Below are 17,948 nucleotides of genomic sequence, written 5' to 3'. Positions count from 1 at the left end.
GCACATTTACGATTAGTCATCAGAGGTTCAAACTTGCTGATCCCTGTGAATGTGGGTGGAATTTGTATCTGCTCTCCAGAGCAAGTATTGTATCCATGACTTCAGTAATTGTGTAGGACAGCTTGTCCATCAAAATGATGTGGTTGTGCAGCACCACTTGTTTGTCATATGACAACAACAAAAGAAGGCTGGTGTTCATTATAGGACTTTAAAATGGTTGACCACTTTGAAGAATAATCTTTTCTGTCTTTCATATTTTAACTGTGAAAAATATATTTAAATATTTTGTTTGACTTTGCAAGATATATACAATAAATATGGTCACACCTATTGGTCAAATATTGCAATATAATGACTTCAGCTGAGTTATAAATAGAAAGAAGGCTATTCCGGTTTGTTCAGCTCCAAGTCTTTCAAAGTTGCCTGACCTCCCCCTGCGATACTCAACATACTGCCCTTTATCTCATTATGACTCTGCCAGCAGGCTCTGATTAGTGACTGTGGTGGTAACTGATTGATTAGGTACAAAATGAGTGTAATTCAGCTTTCACCGGGGAGTGGAATAAAGTGGAGGAACATCCTTGCCTTACCCTTGAGTTTTCTCACAAATTACCAAAACCATAACGTAATTTGCATTCTTTAAAGGACTGGTTTGCCTAAAAATTTAAATTCTAGTCATTTAGTCACCCTCAATTTCCTACAGGCTTGGAATGACATGAGGGTGATTAAATGATGATGCAATTTTCATTGTTCCTTTAAAAAACCTTTTAATCATTTTATGCTCACCTGCATCCTGCATCCTTTTTGCTTTATGCAAATAACAAGAGAAACAGATACATTAGCACATGAGTTTTCTTCTTCATCATACCAGGTGCTTGCTCCTGTTTGCTGCCCACAAGGAAGTTTTTTGTGTTGAATCAGTTTGAGTAAGGAAATGCTAATGCGTAGAAAACTCATTTTGCCTCTTATAATGGGTGTAGCAATATCATATGCAATTGAGACAATATTCCATATGGAAAAAATTTTCATAGCGATTTGTTATAAGGCATGTCAAGTTATGGTGTCCAGGAGCCCAATCTTTTAGGCAGTCACTGTAAAGAAATCTACATCTGTCAGATAACTTCAAATCTGTTTGTTGAGAGGCTTTATCATTTTCTTTTTTTTTGTGCATATTACTGTCTCACAGATGGGTAATTTTAGTAAGTATAATCTCACAGCTGATTGGAGATTAATCTGTCAGATCCTCTCAATAACATCTTTGAATTTGGGTAGCATCATCCAGTCCTTGTAGCGGTGAACTTGTTGCTAGGGCCAGCATCATGGGACAATGCTTAAGCACTAGGGCGCTTTTCTTTTTCTTTTTGCTCTGTATAAACCTGAAATTCACAATGGTTTGAAGACACACTATGAGGAAGAATTTGGTAGTTGCTGTCTTGTAATATAAAGTAATAATGATCTCCTTCAGATGAAAATGACGAGAAGCTCCCTCAGAATGCTTTGCATTGATTTCTGGTTTTGGGTAAGGAACCATAATAAACATAGTGCAGAATATTGTATTTACAGGTAAGACAAACCTGTATTTACATGTAATTAAAAATTAGTATGTCTTTGCAGATATAAAAAAAATTATGATATAATATTTACCACACAGCTATTTTTTTTTTTTCATTATTTAACACATTTTTACAGCCTTTATTAGTCACATTACATTGATGTTGTATTAATAAATAATATTAACCTAGATAAATAGATGCAAAATTATTGGTAATGGCTAGTGCATTAACTTATGTTAACAAATTGAACCTCATTGAAAGTATATGTTTATTACATTGATTATAGATCATAGCATTAGCATATATATTTATTTAATCTTTTTACACTTCACTTTCTATACTTTCTTTGTTGTTTATCTGATTTTCACAAATACTGCTTTTACCATCTATTTAAATCAGTTCAGTGGATCTCTGGCATCTCCTTAACACAGAATATTTCAGAATATCTTCTTTTGTGTTCCACAGGTTTGAACCAACATGTGGGTGATGAAAATGAAACATAATGAATTTAAAAATGTCAGTCAGTGATATCAGTTGTCTTTCTTTTAATAATGTTCACCTAACATTCAGACCACTAAATTGCCCACTAATATTTACTACTTTTTCTTATTATAATTCATATGTGTCTTTAGTACTCACTCTTTTCATCATTCAGCCTTGAATTCCTTCTACAGATCTGGCTTGGTCAGACTGTCATCCATCTCTCTCTTCATCCAGTCACGAGCACTTTCTTAAATTATATAATCCTCAAAGTGGTAGGAACATGTTCTCCTTTGTTTTTGGAAGGCTTTTCTCATGGAAGAATCAAAGTAAAAAGCTCCGTCTCAAGTTGTGACAACCACACCAAAGTCCATAAAATTGAGTGTTAAGCATCTCTTTTTCTCTCGGTGGTGGACGGTGATGGGGAAACGCTGCTGCCGCTGTTTCTCTGGATGAATATGTGCTGCTCCTGTGGATGCACTTACAGACACAGATGTGAATGGCTGGGAGGAGGTCATTCCCACTGGGCTGAGATGATCGTCATGATTTAGGGCAGTGAACAACAGGCAGGCGCTGAGAATGGGAGGAGGAAGAGGAGAAGAGCGGGGGGCTGAACTGAAGCAGAAATGAGGGGATGAAGGTTAGACCGTTCATGCTCGTACTGTAGACAGTGGGGGTGTTTGAAGGGGTGGTATGATGCTCACTGAAACATAATGGAGGCATTAATTACTCTCATTTGACACAGATAGCGTGGCTGTGAGCAAATCGGTGGGTGGAAAGGATGGGTTATCAGGAATTACAGAAGCGAGAGGGTCATTTCATGACTTTTGGTATGTCTGTTAGAGCTACTTCAGCTCAAATCAAAGTAAAATAGTCATCGAAAATATTACAAGCTATTGAGTTTCCTGGTGAATTGATGTTTATATATACTCATACAGAAGTTTTTGCAGTAATTGTCTGGTGTTTAAGAAGTGTTTGTTCCACTGGCTTCAATGTTTGGTGTTTTCAAAAAATATCTCATCTGCAGTTGTTGGCCAAATGAATAGCCCCACCTCAAATTTACAAAATTAATTCTAGTATTACTATATAGTTTTACTTTTTTTAAATTCATTATAGTGTTAAAAAATGTTAGAGAAAGTTTTGAAAGAAATTTAAATTTATATGCATTTAATTGATACAAAATAATGATTTGCATTTACATTTGTTTTTAACATTGGTAATAATGATTCTTCAGCAGCAAAGCAGCATTTTAGAATGATTTCTGAAGGATCATGTGACACTGAAGACTGGAGTAATGATGCTGAAAACCCAGCTTCCACATCACAGGAATAAAATAGATTTTAATTTGTAATCAAATTTCATAATATTACTGTTTTTACTGTATTTTTTAATCAAATAAATGCATCCTCGATGAGCATAGGAGACCTTTTAAAATATATTTTTAAATCTTATCAACTCAGAACCTTTAAACAAGTGTATCAATTCTGCACTTGCGCTATTTTAAGAGGTTAGCTTGAATGAATTTTCATATGAAGATGACTGGACTATAGAAGTGTGGTTTGATCCCTCTAATTCTGCTCTCACAGCTGCATGGGTGTAATTAGTTGCATCACAGGCCATCAAAGGAAGCCTTGAATGATCAATGAAAAGAAACTGATTAAATGCACACAGAGTTAATAGACAGTAAACATGAAGTTTGTACTAAGTGCAGGAAGCTCAGGGGCTGAGCGAGGACAGCGTGGGCACCATTAATCTGTTTGGTTTTCACTTGCAAGGTGTATTTGGATAAGGGTTGTCTGAGCTGGGATTAAGTCCAGATTTACCAATTCAGGTCGTTTCTTTTCACCCTTTTCCTTTTTGTCAGGAGCAGCACAATATCACATGTTCATGTCGTACAGTCAGGTTGAAAGGAAATGGCTTATGTAAGATATTGCCATGTAGGGCATGATTTCCAGGCCTCCAAGTTTATTGATTATAATGAGATCATAATGGAGGATATGAGCTGTATCATGTACCCTGGAGGAGGACTAATAACGAAGAGAATAGATATATAGTGACAGCTCCGCGACGTTTGCCTGCATCTGTGTGTCTGCCGTAATGAAGTATGTCTCCGCTGGGTCTCAGACGGCCAGCAGACACAACTCAGCCCTACACACCACATACTTGGTTTACTCTTGCAGAGAGAGCAGTGACTTAAAGGGATATTTCACCCAAACTTTTTTATCTGCTTACCACCAGGGCATCCAAGATGTAGATGACTTTGTTTCTTCAGTTGAACACAAACTGAGATTTTTAAACCAAACCATTGCAGTGTAAGTGGATGGGAATCACAGCTAAAACATACAATAAAGCTAAAAAAAAACATACACAAACATAACCAAATTAAACCCTGCAGCTCGTGACGATACATTGATGTGTAAAGAGACAAAACGATCGGTCTGTGCAAGAAACTGAACAGTATTTATAATGTTTTTTTTACCTCTGATTCACACAAAGTCCGAACTGTCAGAACTCTACTGAGCACTTTGTGTGAATCAGAGGTAAAAAACTATATAAATACTGTTCAGTTTCTTGCACAGACCGATCATTTTGTGTCTTTACACATCAATGTATCGTCACGAGCCGCAGGGTTTAATTTGTTTTTTTTTTCTTCTTTTTTTTATGTTTTAGCCGTGATTCCCATCCACTTACATTATAAGATATATACTGCAATGGTTTGACTTAAAATCTCAGTTTGTGTTCGGCTGAAGAAGCAAAGTCACCTACATCTTGGATGCCCTGTGGGTAAACGGATGAACATCAAATTTTCATTTTTGAGTGAACTATCCCTTTAATACTAAATGTTGCCTGAATTTCATGACCTTGTTCAGCTGTTGACTGCACTTCTTTGTGTCTGTGACCCTGCAGAGAGGGAAAGACATGCTAATTCATTACCAATGACACTGCACCTGTAGGAAACTGCCCCTCCTTCTGACATTCTCTCCTATATATGAGTTCCTTGGACCTCCACCTGTGGTACTGTCAGTTTCACCAGCTGGAACAAAAATGACTGTACCCTGGTGGGCCAAAGCACTCTAGATAGTCTCTTATACCCTTATACCTCTTGTTGGAAAGCAACAGGCTTATCTTGCACAGACTCAGCCATTGAAATGTAACTTGCTAAATATACTTTTCTTATGATTGGTGATATAGGATATTAATTTTACAACTTTGTTTTTTCCGAATCTGAGCCCAGTTGATTTAAGCCCATGTGCCACAGGAGAAATCATACTCCAATTATGTAGCTACAGCTGTATAGAAGTTAAGCTTTTTCAAAAGGGAAGTTGTCTGCAGCCTGCTTAGTATGATCACACAAATTGTGTTTTTGTTTTTTAGCACAAACTGGTGTTTCTGTAAGAATACTGGATCTGTCTTCACTTAAATGCTCAGCACCTGCACTGTGTGCCAGTGTTTTCTGATCACGCACATACTGTGACTGTAGTCCCCTGCATCTAGCATTGGACAGTAATTATGATGCGGGGGTTTGTGTTTGCACCCACACAGAGTACCAGAATGTCATCTCTGCAATAACACGCAACGATAACAGCCACTGTGTTAATGACTGTGTGTCTCTCTTCACTCGCTCTCCTCTCTCTCTGCTGTTGTTACCATTACGCCTGGGCAATTTGCATGAGGCTCATTATTTTAAAACTATTTTGTACCTTCAGACACCTTTATGAATGTTTGGAAGAGCAGCAGAGGCAAATTGTTTTTAATTATTTCCATATTGGCTTTCCCTATCTTTTCATCTGTCCACCGTAAGTTACTCCTTGTGAGTTCCTGTTGCAGAGAGACGATTGTTCCCTTTTCTCACATCACTGAAATGTGGCAGCTTTTTTCAAACTGTGTTTACAGGTTAAAGGTTCAAGTGACACTTTTGCATATGTATGGTTGTGTAGTGATAGCTTTTAGATATAAATAGCCCGAATGGTCCAATATTATGTCCCCAATGATCCTGTTTTATAATGCTGCCAGGAAATGGTCCTGATTGTCCACTTGGGGCAGTGTTGTTATTTGGGTCATGAAGTCCATGAAGTTTTTAATGGGTGCTTTCATTTAAAATACTTCAATTTATTCCTCTGTAGTATCGATTTTGGGTTGGGAGGTCTATCATAAGAGATGAAAAATAAATTATTCAAGATATTTTTGTATGCCATCATGTAATTGGTACTCACATTCACTTAAATCTGTCTCGAAATTGATTGCAGTCCGAAATATGTATTTTGGTTTTGAATGATCTAAAACAGTGTTATTATCATGTCACAGTTATTAAATCTATATCAAATATTTTAGTCCTGAATGTTTAGATTTTTTTAAGCAATAAAAAAATATTAAGTAAACAAATACATTACTTTTATAAGTAATACATTTATTAATGGCAAGTTTATTTATATAGAACATTTAATATACAATGGTAATTCAAATTGGTTTACATAAATGATAAAAAAAAGCAAAAGATATGACACAATTTAAAAAAAAAATGTATTAAAAGAAATGTAAAAACAATATAGAAATATTATTTTAAGTAATTAAATAAAATGTCTTATTTAAGCCCTTATGTCATGTTCTGGTCATTATGAGCTGAAGAGGATTTTTAGTTTTCCCCAAAATCCTAGTTAATGTTATTGCATTAGGCTAAATTATTTGTATTTATTTTTTGGCTCTAATTTTTGTACTTTTATAGGATTCCCCCACCTTTATCACACATGCAGTGTTTCTGTAAAAAAAAAAAAAAAAACAGCCTACAAATAAAAACGTGTTTTGCTCCTATAATTGACATCAATCTTTTTATTCCAGATTCTTCGATTCCAAAAAGAAATGCACAACCTGTGCTATTTGAAAGAAAGATTTGGTGATAATATAGCATAATAAAAGATTTAAAAAGTATTTAAAAGGCTGATTATTTTTGACCAGGAACACCAAATTAAGTAAAAGATTTTCAGCATAGCACAATGGTTAAGTCATTTGATCTTGATTAATTTATTATTACTTTTATTATTATGTTAATTTTAATGTTATAATTTTATAATATAATAATATCCTTATAATATTTACATTTATATAATATTTTCCTCTTAAACGTTGATATGCATTTTCCCATAGTTTCTGAAGGTGCTTCTCCTTGCTGCAATGTGTTTTCTTTGTGTTCATCATGAGGAAAACCACCTCCTAGTGCATTGAGTGCTTGATTCATCTCTATGGAAATAAATGACTCTTCTATATCCCTATTAAGATGAGCCACAGCTGTCTGCTAATCTGATGATCAGTTCAGGCCTGCGTCCCAGCTGCAATACAGGCCCCACTTGTAGAAAGTGCACACACAGACACAATGAGAGTTATGTAACTTTGAGTGGCTTTTAAGTTTAGATAAAATGTAAACATGAAAGCAGAATACTACTACCCTTGTAATCTAGTTCAGGTTGGATTCTGAAAAGAACTCTGAATAACCTCAGCTGTTCCTGGAGCAGGGGCAGAGGGCCTGGTAGTTCTTGTTTTCTTTCTTTCTTGTCATTTATGGTCCAATTTCTTACTGCCATTTATCTGAATAGATGTGCTTTTCCCCCCTCTTTTTCTGGTCTAGGAAGCTCAGACCACTTTATAAACATAATGATTTGAAGGTTACACAACAGTTTGTTCAGTATCTATCAAGCTAACTGATCAGACCCGAAAGCAGAGCTTAGACTTTTAATGATTTGAGGGAAAATATTTTCACACATTCCATACAAATGTCCAAGCAGTGTCACATTTAAAGATGTGTTTTCTTTCAAGTCTAGACACTAATAGGAGACTGTTGGTGTTCTCCGTGGCAGCTGTGTTGAAGCGTATAGTAAATAACAGTCTTATGGTTTAGAATTTTCGTATTGAAATGTTTTAATTGCAATCACCACAGACTGATTTATTTTGATGGTTCCGTTCATTATGGAGTTGCTTTGTGTTAATTGGCGACAAAGCAAATTAGCAGCTTCTTCCAAAAGTGCCACTTAATGACTAGCAGTGTTCATGCTCTGTCGAATGGTGTTGGGCTTGTAGGTCCACAACATTCTGTGGTCCTGGTGTCAGTGTTTTACAGGGCCCTTGAAAAAGCAAAGAACACTGGCCAGATTTGGGTTGGCAGGCTGCATGCGTGATGCCACTCTCTGGGAGGAAATGACCTGTACTTGTAGTGCTGCTTCCTGTGCCTCATTCAGAGGACGGCAGCCTGCAGAGAGGCACACATCTGTCACACTGACATTATGCCAGCCCTGCACTAGAGCTGCTACTGTCGACTTATGTTTCGTCACATCAGCCATTTTTATCTGTTTATTGCGTATATGTTATTAGGTTATGTAAAAAGTAGGGATGCACATTCTCAATATCGATTAGTTTATTTTTTTTAATAGGCCAGCATTGGAAGCCGCTTCAAGCCAGTTCTGGAAAGTATATTCATAAGTCTGTGAAAGATATTCATACAATATCACACGATAGCTCTATGTGAGGAACTTATTTAATATTTTGTTTGGGATGAACTGAATTAAGCTTATTTAATTCATGTTTAAAAGTTACTTAAGTTAACATATTATATATAATTTAAGCAATTTACAAAATTCTAAACCATTTTCAACTCTTATTTTCTTTCCATTTACCAGTTGCTTTAGGTTATTCATTTGACGTGTACATCCGATGTCCAATGTCATTTTTTTAAAGAATATGTTTTCTAATTTAGAAGTTGCACCAGAGTTTGAAAAGTGAAACGTTATTTATCAATTAATTTGAAATGAAAAACAACATTCTTAAAAAATGAAAAGGTTGTTTTATTTTTACTACTATTTTACTTTCAGTTTAAATTGAAAGAATTAGAACGTTTGTTTGTAATTCTCACTGTTCACAGCATTTGATTCACATTCCTGTAAAACATATATACTTTCTTTATGCAACATATTGTGTTTTTTACTTTTGATTTTGGGGCGAAATATGACCTGGAATCACTGAGTAAATAATTGAGTAAACTGCTTTTAATTAATTATAGTCTCTGCATGTTAAATTGAGATTTGCCCATTGTACACAAAAACTTTTTTTTTTATCAAATGTTTGAATAAAAGACAAATGCATGCAGTCATGCTGTAGCACTGAATATCAGCATTCCTAATTTGTAATAATGCTCAGTTACATTTAACAGTTTATCAGCCATAACATAAACATAATTATTTGCTTTTGACATCAGCCAACACACTATTTTTTCTATACCTACTGAACAGTGTCAGTATGATCATTTATTCTTGTATTGCTTCCCTAATCAATGTGTTTATCTTCAGTAATGCAGCACAGCAGTATGTCACTGGTTTGTTATATTGACTAGCTACTTGCTCTGCTAAAGCTATATTGAGCCTCGGCGCACATGCTGACAGAACCTTTGCTCATTGTTATGGCAGCAGTTTTCATGGCGCTGTCACTGCCAGTGAAGGAAACATGCTGAAATTGCCTGGACGGCATCTCCTGTCCGCAGCTCCACAGCCCACTCATAACAGCGCTTCTACACTGATCACATCAGCACTGCGTGCTTGCCAGTCTGCTCCACTTTAACACAAATCTTGTTTCCTGTGACGTCGCTTCTGAGTCAGTGGGATGCTCTGTAGACAATATTAAATAGTATAATGTTTTTTTAGTTGCAGCTGTTCATCTTAAAGTGTTTTCTTTATCTGTTTAACACATATTAAATGAAGTGGCAGAATGCTTCCGAAGTGCTCTTTTGAAGCAGGATCGCTCCTCTTGACCTTGAGACCCTGCTCTATATCATCCGTGTCAGTTTGGCCAACTGCAGTTGGCAAGTGTGTCTTTAGTGAAAGAGGCGGGAGGCGGAGAGTATTGTGCTTCACCCTGGCTGGGACAGCTGTGCGTGACAGACCCACGGCTTCTTTCTTCAGCTGTCCCAACTTGCTGCCGCCTCAGAATTCACGCTGCTTGTGTCAAGGTGAAAGTGACTTCAAAAGATGACACATGTTCAGCTGCTGCTGTGAAGGTGTGCAGTGAACAGAGATCTGAGAGTTGGTTTTCTTGGCTGTGTTATTATGTCCTAGTTAAGATTGAACTAAGATGGTTGAAAACAGAGTTTTAAATATGATTAATACTTGTTACTGCAATACAGGGTGAGCTATAATACAGTGGTTATTGTTAATGAAATTTTGTTAATAAAAAATATTGTTAATAAAAAATATTAAAGCTTAAAAAAATACTTTAACGTAAAAACACAAAACATAAACTTGAGATTACTAAAATTAATTAAAATAAAGCTAAAGCTAAGTATTTTTTATAAATAAAAAAAAATATATTAATAACACTAAAATAGACCAGCTTTAGTATTTTTTTAATATATTTTTTAACAGTGTACATAATGTGATCTACATTATTTTTATAAAATTGATTTTATATATTAAATTAAACCAAGTATTATTATTATTCATAATATATTTTTCATAACATTTAATAATATTAATATAAATGTACTGTTAAATATTTATGTATGTTAATTTAGATTTTACTTTTTTTTTTACTTTTTAATATGAAATATTAAAAATACTACATTAAAGAAAAAACTAAAAGTGGCATATCGCTAATTCTAACTAAATAAAGAATTCAGTCAAAGCTTCCTGAAAGTGCTGAAGTAAAACTAAGACATTAGCTGCTGACTCACTATTTGTACTTGGGTTCAGCTCTATTTTTCAATATAAATTAATTTAATAATTTTTTATTATTATTTTATTATGTATTACCCGTTTTTCTGTTTTAGGGGACTCGTTCACACAGTTCAGGTTCTCTGATGAGAAGGACTGGGAGATGGACTCACTGGCAAAAAATCAGGTGCAGAAGTCATTTCATAAATTGTTTTCCAGCACAATCATTGAAATCCTGTTGTTTGAGGAAATACGCTCACACGGTTGATTTCTTTAGATTCCAGCTCTGTTTATAGACCTGCCAGCTTTAACTCAGTCACTTCAAGAGCTTCCACTGCACACGAGACTGAACCTGGAGGCTGAGCTTGTGCAGGTGATTCAAATGCCTTTCTTGTTGGAATACTATGAAACACCAGTGAAGAATGTAGTACTAGCGATTTAATATGTTTCAGGTGACGACTCCTGTTGAACTGCCGTCCGTGACAGTGCCTCGCAGAACTGACTCGACTCTAACAGCTGGACTGAAAGCTTCTCCGGCAGGCCGAGAGCCAGGCCTGGACGTTTCCTGCAGCATTAAGCCTGTTTCAGTCACCACACCGTCTATCAGTGTCTCCACAGCCGTCCCTCCTGCCACAGATGATGTTGACCAGGAGCTCGACCTTCTCCTCAACTTGCAGAAACCCATCACAGAAATGACTTCAGCTGAATCCCACGCTTCAACAGATGATGTGCTAAACACCCCAGTACAAGGTTGGTATATATTGTATGTATGTGTGTGTGTGTGTGTGTGTGTGTGTGTGTGTGTGTGTGTGTTTTAAACAGTGTTGGGGTGTTCTGTAACTAACTAAAAGTAGTATTAGTAGTAACTTCCAGTAAAAAGCTTGATAATTAGTGTTTGGAAATCAGACTCATTTAAGTGAGACCGGTCACTGATCAAACAAATGATTTGCTGAATAATTTTATTTCTTTATCTTTTTTTTCTTTAGCAAAATATGTAGTTGAATGTTGTCACTTTTTATAAATACACTACCATTCAGAAGTTTGGGTCAGTGGAATGAAATTTTATATATATATATATATATATATATATATGTATATATGTATATATACAGTCGTGGCCAAAAGTTTTGAAATTTACATAAATATTAGTTTTCAAAAAGTTTGCTGCTAAACTGCTTTTAGATCTTTGTTTCAGTTGTTTCTGTGATGTACTGAAATATAATTACAGCACTGCATACGTTTCAAAGGCTTTTATTGACAATTACATGACATTTATGCAAAGAGCCAGTATTTGCAGTGTTGGCCCTTTTTTTTCAGGACCTCTGCAATTCGACTGGGCATGCTCTCAATCAACTTCTGGGCCAAATCCTGACTTATAGCAACCCATTCTTTCATAATCACTTCTTGGAGTTTGTCAGAATTAGTGGGTTTTTGTTTGTCCACCCGCCTCTTAAGGATTGACCACAAGTTCTCAATGGGATTAAGATCTGAAACCGGGCACTGAAACCGAACATTTTTGAAAACTACGGCCAGGGTGAGCAGAACCCTTTCAGAAACGCCGGTTGCAGTGTTGTCGTGTGGACAGTATAACCGGGGTTTTTGCCTTGCGACGTCAGAGTGTGCGCCGTTATCCGCTGTGTTTGACGTCAGATTGTGCACCGCTGACTGCTTCTGATTGGCCAAGGTGACTTTATGATTTAGGTTATATCGCCGCATGCTGGTGTGGCATGCTCTTGACAGCGCTTGATAGCATGTTTTTGCGTTTTCATGTGGACGGGATTTTTTTTTTTAAATGCAGGAGGAAAAACTCCGGTTATAAAAATACCCGTGTCCGTGTGGACTAGGCCTTAATTTTCATGGCAAAGAAGGACTATGCAATTCATCTGATCACTCTTCATAACATTCTGGAGTATATGCAAATTGCTATTATAAAAACTTAAGCAGCAACTTTTTCAATTTCCAATATTTATGTAATCCTCAAAACTTTTGGCCACGACTGTATATATATATACTTTTATTATTAATATTATAACTTTTGTATTATGGAATGACACATTATCTTGATTAAAAGACATTTACATTGTAAAAAAAAAAAAAAACTATTTCAAATAACTGTTGTTCTTTTGAACTTTCCTCTTTTTATTTTTCTTGACCAGTTAAGTCAGAATATCAGAATGAGTTCTGAAGGATCGTGTGACACTGAATGCTGAAAATTCAGCTTTGTCATCACAGGAATAAAGTACATAAAAAAATATGGTAATAATGGTAAATATATTTCAGAATATTACTGTTCCCACTGTAATTTGTCAAATAAATCCAGTCTTGGCACAAGCGACTTCTTTCAAAAAATAAATAATGCACACCCAAAACTTTTTCAAAGTAAGTTTCTGAACACTGATGTGAAAATGTGATTTTATTGCCTCGACAGAATCGGAGGAAGAAGAGAGAAAAGATCAAATAGCTGACATGAAAGAGACAAAGCCAGAAGTGGAAAGTGAAGCTAAACCTACTCAGCAGGTGACAGAAGACGATCTCGAGGACTGGCTGGACAGCATGATCTCCTGAAAAAGCAACAATGACCAACTGGGATGTATTGCATTAGCTACTTTATTTTCATTCCCCCTGCTCAAAACAAATGCAAATCACCAAAGCTACTACACAAATACAAATGGCCATACAACAGCAGTTTACAGGATTGACTTTTGTTCAATAAATGTAATCGTTTTTGTCCTCGAATGGAGATTCCCATTGTTTTGCAATCGCACTTCATAAATGATCAGGCAAACACAATTTCTGTTATTTAACCTTAACCAAACATTTAAAAGGCAGTGTAATCTTTACTTATGAGCAAACATCAACTAAAGCTACAAAACTACTAATCCAGGTGAGACAGTCAATGATAGTCTAAACTAAAATGCAAACTAGCAAAACATACGAGCAGGAACAAACTATTTGCATAGTCTCTTGTCATAAGGCACTTTTCTGTATGAGAAACAGCTAGCAGACTGAAGCAGATGATCATTATATTCTCTTTCCACCAGTCAGATTACCGTCTTTAAAGGCATCGTACATTCTTCATAGTCTCTTTTTATTTTTATTTTTTTATTTTTTTTAATCAAACAGGCATAAATTTTGTTTGGCACTCACTTGATACTATTCTTGTGCATATTTGTGTAGACATTCATTCAACATCAAAAACGAACATATGTTAACATATCATCTCACAAGTTTGTGTGCATTAGTGAGTTAAGCAAATGAGGCTATTTCCCATGTTTTTTTTTTTAAATCGAACATGGCTTTGTGTCTTAATTTGGCAATGTGTGCTAAGTTTTTTTTCTTTTGCACTTGAGTTCACATTCTTGGCTTGATCACAACGAGTTCTCAGTATGTCGCTGTCATTTGTGGTGTAGAAACAATTGAGGTTTTTCTTGATTGGATGAATTAGTGAGCAGCCTATAATGAGAGCTAGTTGAGGATGTTGTGTCCAACTTGTACAAAGTCCTAAAATCTGTGTGGATATTAGGAGCTCATATAGGTTGGAGTGTGTGATTTCTCTAGCCCAGCTGGTCCTCGTACTGCTTCCGGAAACAGTCTCCGGCAGGGAAGAAATCCCAGCACCTCTCCTGATACATCTTCCAAACATACGATTCCTGTAATAGAAGGATAATATGAAGATATAATTGATTAAATAACATACGACATACTAACATACAAAAGTCTGGGGTCATAATTTTTTTTTTAAAGAAGAAATGAATACTTTTATTTAACAAGGATGCATTAAATTGTTTGAACATTAAAGACATTTATAATTTGACCAAAAAAAAAACACAAAAAACTTATATTTTAAATAAATGCTGTTCTTTTGCTCTCTATTCATCAAAGATTCTTAAGAAAATAAATAATCTTTCCACAAAAGTATCAAGGAATGCTTTCAACATTAATATCGGGAATTGTTTCTTAAGCACCAAATCAGCATATTGGCATGATTTCAGAAGGATCATGAGACACTGAAGACGAGTAAATTCAGCTTTGACATCACAGATCTACATTTCGGCTCATTAGTTTACATAACCCTTGCAGAATGTAAAAAAACATGATGGATCATGAAAATTGCATGTTTTTTAAAGCATTAATTTATCTAATAAATAAATACCTTATTCAGGACAGTACTAAATAAAAAATAACATGCAAGTTTCATGATCCCTCTTATTTAGGTTTTAACAATTTTGCACATTCTGAAAGGGGTATGTAAACTTATGAGCAGAACTGTGATTTTACTGTTTTTACAGTATTTTTGATCAAATAAAAGCAGCATAGAAGAGTTCTTTCAGAAAAAAAAAAAAAATATATATATATATATATATATATATATATTAAATTACAGAAACCAAACTTTTGAAAGGTAGTGTATATTGCTTTTATAAACAAGCCGCTAGTTTTAATTGGATTAGTAGATTACCTGACCAGTGTATTCAGTCTCATCTTTGTTGATAAGATACATCAGAAAGAATCTGTTAGAAGAGGATATTTGAATATTCAGATGTTAGTTGATAAAATAAGCATTATAGTGTAAATGTTTACATATTGGGTGTTACAGTATTTCATATACAGTGTTTACTCACAAATAGTTGGCCAGATTGTGCTCTTGTAAGGTATGGGTCTCAAAGCCATGCGGGGTTGTGTCGAAGTAGTCATTTCCAATTCCACAGATGAAGCATTTCGTCTACACACAAGATTAAAACATGTTAAAACAGGAACAGACTGGGCTCTTTTTTAGACGTGTGACAGCACTCACCTCCATGTCCTCTTTCACCTGCTCCTGCTGGTCTCTCAACTCACCGAAGGCATCAATGATCAAACCTGGTTTAAAAATGAAAGCATTCACCATTATGTTGGTGTTTAGAATGTACCAAGTATTGACTGTGGGATTATGATCAGCTGGGTAGTTTTGTTGCTATTGAAGATCAGTGTGGCTTATAAAGAGTTTAATCAGGCATTTAAAGCAGCACACTACAGTACCCTGAATGATGGCCAGCAGAATGACAATGACGAAGAAGAAGAAGGTGATGTCAAACAGAATGCGGTAGAGCTCGTATGGGTCACCGGCCGGGTCCACGAGTTCATCACCGATGCCACCACCAGCTCTCACACCCACATACATGTGGAACAGGTAGCACTGAGGATTCATGTGAGTTTTTAATGATCAATCCAATCAGCATTTAGGTCACATTAGCATTTGATATGACCTGACATATTAAATGGTAAATAGTGCATTTCTGCATTAAAAAAATGAGAAATGTAATATTTTATAATATAATGCATCCAGTCAGTATAAGTCTAAGATGACAGATCAGCCAGATGAACAAAAACACACTAAATGTACTTCGTGGATCCTTTCAAAATGAAGAACTAAACTCACAGTCATCATATCATCACACTTCATGTCAGGCGCATCCTCATCCTCGCTCTTGTTGTAGAACTTGCGGAAGAAGTTAAAAGCCACCACGGTGTACAGGTAGACCACGACCGCCAGGAGCCCCACCGTCAACACCAGCTGTTCAAACAAAGAGGGTATTTCCATCAGGTCAGAAGTACCTTGGTGTAAAGCTGTACCCACAGTCACCCCCTGCTGGATCACACTTACCTGTTTGCCATTGTGGGTCACAGAAGAGAGGATGGTCCTCAAGGTCTTGAAGCCCATGGCAATGTCCAGCAAATGAGCGGCAAAGAAGAAGTTATTGTAATGTCCCAAAATAGACATGGTGGTGTACCAGATCAGGTAGAGGTAAGACTAGAGATGAAAGACAAAATGTTATTGTGCCGATACAGGATATTCTTTTTAATGTTTCAGATCTGAGCCATACTCACGTTGTCCGTCAGCACCACCCCCATTTTCCAGATGTGGTACTTGGTATCAATTGAGCTCAACCTGCAATTGGAACCAAAACATGACTGGGTGCTTTTAATGCTCTTTCAAACCTAATGTTTCCAGGTCCTGTCAGCTCACCAGGACACCAGGGAGGCTTCCTTTACCACAGCTTCTTCAGTGGGATCAAAGTCCAGAGCACTCTTATCCAGACCCAGGAGTTCAGCTATGCGTTCAGCCCCGTACAAGTCACCATATTTATTGATGACCTACAGAGGAAAGTTGAAATTGGATATGCAGACAGTCGGATGAATACAAACACCATCAAGTTTTGTGTGACTCTGCTTACCTTCCTCTTAACAAATTTGTCCCAGTAATTGTTAGGGAAGGACCTGAAAGACAGGTAAGGAAGTTTCTAAGTACTCAAAGGATGTTCTGAAGGATCGATGGATTAATTCATCGATTACGTCCTGAATTACAATGGATACGATATACTGATGAACAGTATGTGGATAAAAAAAAAAAAAAAACTCCTACTGACTCAAACTTTTCAACAGTAGTGTAATGTGTAATTATGTGCTGCTACTTTTTGTACTGATGTAAGTGGAGCTAAAGTACACTTTTATTACAGTATATAGTACTTTTGATTGCTACACTACAATAATATTTGAAACTGACACTATAATGTAAATGTAAAGTAAGGGACTGAATAAAAGAGACTGTCTAAAGTGTTTCTTACGGAGTTGCAATGACCAAACGATCCCACTGTCCTTTGATGTCATCATCAGACGGCTGCTCGGTAATATACAAACCATCAAACTCAAGCGTCCTAGCGATCTCCTTCTCCCGCTTGAACACGACTAAAGGAACCTACGGCAAGGACAAAACAAGGTTACGTGGACACTGTTGAGCAGCATCTGGCTTTGACATATTCTTAATCCTGATTCGTGTAACCAAAGGAAAGAAATCGGGAAAAACCTTAAGGCAGTAATATCCAACGACACAGAGTAATGAGATGATCGTGTGCAGTACAGCCAAGAACGTTAATGTGGGTGCCATGTAGCCAGTGCTCTCTTGAAGAATGAAGTATTCCATTCCTCCTTCATCTTCGTCACCTTCCTCCTCTTCACCACCCCAGGATCCCTCTTCCTCATCATCGAATTCTCCAGTCACCTTCAGAGAGCGGCAATATTCATGAGTTTTAGAGAGCAACTATAAAAATAACCAAACAGGTGATTCAAAATGCTAATAAATTAAAAGTTCTCTGCAAAACACCTTGTAGAAGAGCAGGATGAAGTTGATGGCAAAAGCCACAAACAGAGCCAGAAGACGAAGGTTGTAGAAATTGCGAGCCAGGTAGTT

General features: G+C 36.3%; 3 protein-coding genes across 3 annotated transcripts in view; 1 reads left to right on the top strand and 2 right to left on the bottom strand.

Annotated features, from left to right (window-relative positions):
* The window catches only part of LOC132092400 (muscarinic acetylcholine receptor M5-like), a 10,806-nt gene extending 7,673 nt beyond the window's left edge, over positions 1-3,133 (bottom strand). Inside the window, exon 1 of the mRNA XM_059498620.1 lies at positions 2,193-3,133. The gene's annotated coding sequence lies outside the window, so the exon portion shown is untranslated. The remainder of the gene's footprint in view (positions 1-2,192) is intronic.
* The window catches only part of LOC132092401 (cell death regulator Aven-like), an 18,100-nt gene extending 4,815 nt beyond the window's left edge, over positions 1-13,285 (top strand). Inside the window, exons 3-6 of the mRNA XM_059498621.1 lie at positions 10,837-10,907; positions 10,998-11,093; positions 11,173-11,470; positions 13,149-13,285. Of these exons, the coding sequence (XP_059354604.1) occupies positions 10,837-10,907; positions 10,998-11,093; positions 11,173-11,470; positions 13,149-13,285 (602 nt within the window). The remainder of the gene's footprint in view (positions 1-10,836; positions 10,908-10,997; positions 11,094-11,172; positions 11,471-13,148) is intronic.
* A 26-nt stretch (positions 13,286-13,311) lies between these two features.
* The window catches only part of LOC132092399 (ryanodine receptor 3-like), a 94,058-nt gene continuing 89,421 nt past the window's right edge, over positions 13,312-17,948 (bottom strand). The window contains exons 89-101 of the mRNA XM_059498619.1: positions 17,862-17,948; positions 17,565-17,759; positions 17,326-17,456; positions 16,936-16,978; positions 16,728-16,855; positions 16,589-16,649; positions 16,365-16,511; positions 16,140-16,274; positions 15,740-15,896; positions 15,516-15,580; positions 15,343-15,443; positions 15,180-15,231; positions 13,312-14,370 (exon numbers count right to left, since the gene is read on the bottom strand). Of these exons, the coding sequence (XP_059354602.1) occupies positions 14,275-14,370; positions 15,180-15,231; positions 15,343-15,443; positions 15,516-15,580; positions 15,740-15,896; positions 16,140-16,274; positions 16,365-16,511; positions 16,589-16,649; positions 16,728-16,855; positions 16,936-16,978; positions 17,326-17,456; positions 17,565-17,759; positions 17,862-17,948 (1,398 nt within the window). The 3' untranslated portion in view covers positions 13,312-14,274. The remainder of the gene's footprint in view (positions 14,371-15,179; positions 15,232-15,342; positions 15,444-15,515; positions 15,581-15,739; positions 15,897-16,139; positions 16,275-16,364; positions 16,512-16,588; positions 16,650-16,727; positions 16,856-16,935; positions 16,979-17,325; positions 17,457-17,564; positions 17,760-17,861) is intronic.

This window comes from Carassius carassius, chromosome 18 (genome assembly GCF_963082965.1).
Source record: "Carassius carassius chromosome 18, fCarCar2.1, whole genome shotgun sequence".
NCBI classification, from domain to species: domain Eukaryota; kingdom Metazoa; phylum Chordata; class Actinopteri; order Cypriniformes; family Cyprinidae; genus Carassius; species Carassius carassius.
Note: the sequence above shows the minus strand (reverse complement) of the source record. Positions and strands in the feature narration are given on the sequence as shown.